At 39.1% G+C, this 6,088-nt stretch overlaps 1 protein-coding gene across 1 annotated transcript; it reads right to left on the bottom strand.

Annotated features, from left to right (window-relative positions):
- Positions 1-452: 452 nt before the first annotated feature.
- Positions 453-3,910, bottom strand: LOC104949600 (protein FAM177A1-like). The gene is made up of 5 exons (XM_010775982.1): positions 3,694-3,910; positions 3,313-3,474; positions 1,987-2,041; positions 1,786-1,880; positions 453-1,162 (listed from the first exon to the last, which is right to left on the bottom strand). The coding sequence occupies exons 1-5, from the start codon at positions 3,709-3,711 to the stop codon at positions 953-955; spliced, it is 540 nt and encodes a 179-aa protein (XP_010774284.1). The 5' UTR covers positions 3,712-3,910; the 3' UTR covers positions 453-952.
- Positions 3,911-6,088: the final 2,178 nt, after the last annotated feature.

Below are 6,088 nucleotides of genomic sequence, written 5' to 3'. Positions count from 1 at the left end.
GGTACTTTAACTATATTTTGATAATCCTTTTCTAATTTTACTTGAGTAGCATTTTGAATGCAGGACTTTTACTGTAGAGTATTCAGTACACAAGATCTGAGTACTTCTTCCACGTCTGTCTGATTTCAAACTCTTCCATTAACACCCTGAGTAAGCTTGTTGTAAATAAAACTGCAGCAGCTTGACCACAGAGCGTGAACGTTGAGATCAGCTGATTTTGCGCAGTTCTCCAGTGTGTGCGCGGGGGAGTCTCCCACTGCAGCCAGTTGGCAGAGTGTTGGCACAATTCTGTTGTCCATACTGATGTTAACCCCGTCTGTGCACACGGTGAACAACTCTGTCGTCCAGCTCACAAAATATAAATAAACTATGATATGTTATCCAGCAGCAGTATATCATCATGTTATTAAGTTTTGCTCCACATTTACCAGCTGTGATGAACACATTAGTGCATCTGTGACAGTCATTTATTACATGATTCTGAAAGGGGCTATTAAGCACAATAAGTACTTTTACTTGTGGTACTTTAAGTATACGTTGATGCTAATACTTATGACATTTTACTCAAGCAAGATTTTGAATGCAGGAATTTTACTTTAATGGAGTATGTTTACAATTTAGTATTGGTAATTTTACTTCAGGAAAAAGGGAAACTTCTTCCACCGTAGCATTGGGTTTCACTTTGGTATACCAGCTGTTGTGCCTTAAAAATAAGTTTGTCAAATTATTTTGGGTATTTACAAGACAAACCCCCTGAGTATAACACTTAAACACAAAATGACAATACTTACAAAAATGGCAATCTTAATAAAATCAGCAACACAATGTGTATTTTAGATGTTTTCTATCCACTTGTTGTAAATAGCCAGTGGTGGAACGTAACAAAGTACATTTAAAAACGTTCTCTTCACCCCCCCACCGCCCTCATCCCTCTGCTTTTCCCTTCTTAGTTTTATTTCAGTTGAAGCTCCTCTGCTTGATATGCTCTGTTGTAACACCCTTCCCTCGTGTCCTCTTGTTTCTGATCACATCTCTCCTGAGAACCAGCCGGGCATCGCTCCTCTCCCGCAGCTCCGTAATGACTCCCCTCCGGTCCGGTGGAGAGGCAGATCTTCTCCCCCCCTCCCTCCATCAGGTCCTCTGACGCCCCGTTGCTTTTTGTCTGTGAGTGAGATACAGGAAGAGCAGTGGGTGAGAAACAGAGAAATTACCATCGATAGGCCTGTCAGTGTAATATTAACACACATGTCCTGCCCTGAAAAACTACAGTGTTACTATACAACAGGTTTATAATAGTGCTGCACAATTAATCAGACTTTTATCAAACTCACAATAGTGACTTTTGCAATATCAAAACGACAATATTTGGTGAAGGCTAAATAGAAAGGAATATAAAATATTAGTGTAGTGTTTGTAAATGAGTCTGAGGAAAAACTCATTTGTATAAAATCGCCGTAAAGAGGGGAAAAAAGTTGAACTCATAGACGTCACGTCTGTTTTATCTTAATTATTTTTTGTAGTACAGGTTCTTCTGAAATGTGATGTTATAATATGCTATTTATCTATAGCTTTGTGGTGAGTTCATTGAAATGTAGGGACACAAATAGGTTGTTAAAAGGAACACCTAAATGTGTATTTTGGATTTTCTTTCCACTTGTTCCACATGTTATGGATCCAAAAATCGAGCAGTGCATTAAAAAGGTATGTTTCGGCCTTCAGTGTTTTTTCCAAAAGTGGCAAAGTAAATTTGTTGGGAAAGTATGTTGTTCTTTAATCTGACTCTACCTTGTGGTCTCGGTGATGTTGGTCGATGGCGTACTGGTATTTGGCTGCTTTCAGTCCGAGGGCCCCGGCCAGTCTCTCTCCAAGGAAATCACATGCTAATTTTGGCAACAACAACAACTTAGTGAGACATTTTCCAAAGCAAAAATTTGACCTATTGTTTATATTGTATGCTTTGAATGTGTTTAATGATTAAACACGTACTCAGCAGGGAAATCCTCCCAACCAGAAGAGCCACATTCCTGAACGACAGCCTAGACTGAGAGAGGAGACAGAAGAGAATGAGTAACATGACTCATACCTGAAGGGAAACATCACCTTTATAACAATTACAATATGTTATTTCAATGGCCCAAGAACATTTGAGCTACTCTCTTTCAAAGCCAAATCCAGAGAAGTACGTCTCAGACTTGTGATGTCATCAAGTATAAAGTCTGCTAGTTTCGAGGAGCCAGTTTCTTCTTATACCTAATTCAGCATGTTCTATTGTATTGTTAACAGTTCTGAGAGACTAAATGTCCCCATGTACTAAAAAGGTTTCCTTTGCGGTTCTCAGTGTTATCTGTATCACTTTTTACAATTCATTACATACAGAGCAGTGCCAAACGTTATAATTGATAAGATGGCAAATTAAAGCTTTAGCACTCTAATTTCCTGGGTTTAGGAGGTTCATGTTTAGTAATGTTTTTTGTCTTCTTTTTCTTGTAACGTCAAGTACTACAGAACACAAATATTGCTTGGTATTACGTGCCATGGTGTGTGTGTGTGTGTGTGTGTGTGTGTGTGTGTGTGTGTGTGTGTGTGTGTGTGTGTGCATGTGTGTGTGTGTGTGTGCAGTGTGTTGGTATATCTCTATGTTTCTGAATAGTGTTTGAGCGTTATGGGATATGCCCCATTAGCAAGTTGCTAATGTGTGTTTTGTTTGCTACATGTGATTGTTCCATGTGCTGCTTTCTGTTGGCCTCATTTTGCCTTTTAAATCAGCTGATAAGCATTTATTTTATTTTTTGACTAAACAACATATGTTGGTTGTACGATTCAGTTTCATCCCTTTCTTTTATTCCCCCGGGTTGATTTAATATTTCTTAGTTCCCTTTTCACTCTAGAGTTTTGGGGAATGTAAGGATAAGGAAAATAATTCTGAATATTTACACATCAAATAAAGTTCATATCTGCTTCTGACCTTTCACTATAAAAGCCCTAGACGTATGATACCTTCATGCAAGTATTTCACATTTCCTAGTCCCAGATGTGTAAAGACATTGATAACATGAGTAAAATGTGAACACAAAAATAAAGTTCACCTCAAATTACATCCAGAAGGGACGGCTATGGGCCATGAGGTTGATTTAGTCAACATGTGTCCTTTTGCCATATACTGGACCCCAAGTTGCTTCTGGCCAATGGTGTGTGAGTGTGTGTGGATGTTTGAATGCTGACCTGTGTTGTCATAAAGCGCTTTGAGCGGTTGCACAGCCTAGAACTGAGCCGTCGGTAAACGTGTCATTACTGCTGTAAACAGTGTCCCACCTTCTCTGCAGGCTCTCTGATGGAAGGCCTGTCTGATGACCGCTCCTCTTCCTCCTCGCTGTCTTCCTCCTCCATGGTCTCACCGCTGGAGAAGTAGATGATCCTCCTCTGTTTGGAAAGGGCAGGACTCCCAAACTCTGTTTCCTGTTTGTCCGCTGATGACTGACAAGATTGAACAGGTTTAACAGAAGCTTTTGTTTGTGTGTACACATTGTCACATTATGTGTTCAGCATGTTCTCAATTCATTCTTTTACAAACAGTCTACACCCTGAGTAAAGATTAACTACAGTCACTGAGCTGTTAAAAGTTAATGCTGCTGTCCTTGAGCACAACTTACAATAACATCTCAGTTTGACTTGCTCCCTTATTACAACACTTACTTCCTGGTTGCTGGTCATTCTTCATTAGTCTTTCTTTCACTCCAATGCAGTCAGTTATTCCTCATGTCTCAGCTGGACCGCTCACTCTGCTTTGTGGAGAATTACAACAAGACTCTTGACCCCTGAGAGGACAAACACAGCAGGGCAAACCTTATCACAGGCGAGGAGCTTTAGAGCCGTCTGTAATAAAATCAGTTTCATTCTCAAGCTGAAGGGGTTGGGCTTGTTACCTTGTGTAGAATGTCCTGATTAGGGGTGGGCGATATGACGATATATATCGTCGTGACGATATTAGGTCTCCACGATATGCTTTTTCAGAGATATCGTATCTATCGTGATAAAAGAAAAAAAAAAAAACTTGAAAAAAAAACTTGAAAAACTGATGTGAAAGACATGCTCTAAAGCTGTCTAGTCAGGATTCAGACAGTATTGCACTTTATTTATTGTCTTTTTTGATTCTGTTGGCTTATATTTTATTTTATCAATAAGGTATTTATATAGTTTTTCCCTTCAGTTATGCTAAAGTCTTGTATTGCACTTCAAGTCTAAAGTTTACATTTTAATTGTTTGGCACTGACTTTTCCTCCTTGATGTTTTATGTTTTACTTAGTTATGTTTTACCCTCCTTTTAATGTTTATTGATGTTCACTGCTAGTGCTACCTCAGAAAGTTCATTTTTATACTGAGAAACTGTGTCTTGAAGCCATATCAAAATGTTGAATTGTTCATTCAGGGATTCATTTCAGAAATAAAACCAGCTTGAAATGCTATTTTGGTCTGTTACTCCTTTTTGTTTTAGTTTCTGTTACCTTGTAGGTGGTTGTACTGTTAAGTAACTTGAAAAATAACCATAATAACCGACATGAAAAAATATCGTGATACTGCTATCGTCTATCGTGATACTGCTTGAAAAATATCGTGATAATATATTTTTCAATATCGCCCACCCCTAGTCCTGATACCTTTATGCTTTAAATAGTGTCCTTTAGGTGGCCTAAAAAGATCCAGAGTTGGGCTTAAAAGTGTATTCCGTTACAGTTACTAGTTACCTGTTTTAATCAGTAACTCTCACGACAATAAGCTGTAACCTTTCTGTTACATTTGGATAACCTCAATATCAAATGTGTGTTTTACTGTGTGCGCATGAGCTTCGTAATATATCATTCTTTATTTTAAAATGAAGTGTCACATTGCAATCCCCATTTATTTATTTTCTAACTGTACCAGTAATCTGATAACATATTTTGTTGTATTATTATTCTTAACTGTAAGGGGATACACTTTTTTATTTATTTATCCCTATTACATAATCCCGTTGTGCATTCTGTTACTCTCCAAGCCGGTTCATATCCTCATGTTATAAATCTTCTAATTGTACTACTTGACACTGTACAGTATTATACATATCATAGATTATTTAATCTACCGTTCAGTATTTAATTTGACATTCTGTTTGCATATATGTATGCTGCATTGTGGAGGAACCTGGGACTTGACATTGCCCACAGTATTGAGTATGTAAGTCGCTTTGGATAAAAGCGTCCAACGTGTAACATGTAATGTAATAATAATGTAATGCCAAAACTACGATGTAGTTATTCTNCTTGCAAAAAAAGGGGACCTTTCACAAGCATGGATTCAGGGAAAAGTCAGCAGTGATCAACAGAATAACCAGCGTAAAAATAAACTGTGGCACGCTTACACTGTACGTGTGCCGCGTTTGGGGGTGCAGAGGGGTTGCGGGTGCTAGTGGAGCCTCGCAGATGAGGGTGCTGTGTAAGCGTGCCACAGTTTATTTTTACGCTGGTTATTCTGTTGATCACTGCTGACTTTTCCCTGAATCCATGCTTGTGAAAGGTCCCCTTTTTTTGCAAGCCGCAGGGAGATCAATATACTTTTTGCCTCTTTTCAAATCTCACATCCAAAATGTTTTATTTTTTCTGAAAGCCATTCCACTCACTCCATCTTTTCTGTGTCCAGTTAAAAGGCAGGTCATGGGTATCGCTAGTGCGGGTGGCGCCGGCGGTTGTGGCCATTGTTGAAGCCTCTTCAGGCTCTGTATCGGCAGGCCTCTCCCTCGGTGTGGAGCTGTCAAACTCGACCCTAACGCCGCTTACAGCCGGCCAACTAAAAGTTGTTCCGTTCACGTTGTCATAGACTCCTTCGCTTCTTTGCTTGTGAATCCAAAAGCTGCGAGGCTTTGCTGTTTTCGTTTCGCCATATTTTTTATTAAAAAGGCAGAGTTAAAAACATATCAATATGAACATTTCAAATACCGGCATCACCACCGTAACCATAGCAACGTAAGTAGCGTAAAGAATCCAGCGCCACCACGTACAGATGGCAACACCCAGAAACATTCAGAAACTGTAACGAACAATGACTATTATTTATT

This window comes from Notothenia coriiceps, unplaced genomic scaffold (genome assembly GCF_000735185.1).
Source record: "Notothenia coriiceps isolate Sejong01 unplaced genomic scaffold, NC01 NC01_scaffold00016547, whole genome shotgun sequence".
In the NCBI taxonomy this organism is placed as follows: domain Eukaryota; kingdom Metazoa; phylum Chordata; class Actinopteri; order Perciformes; family Nototheniidae; genus Notothenia; species Notothenia coriiceps.
This window is presented reverse-complemented; position numbering and strand designations above follow the sequence as displayed.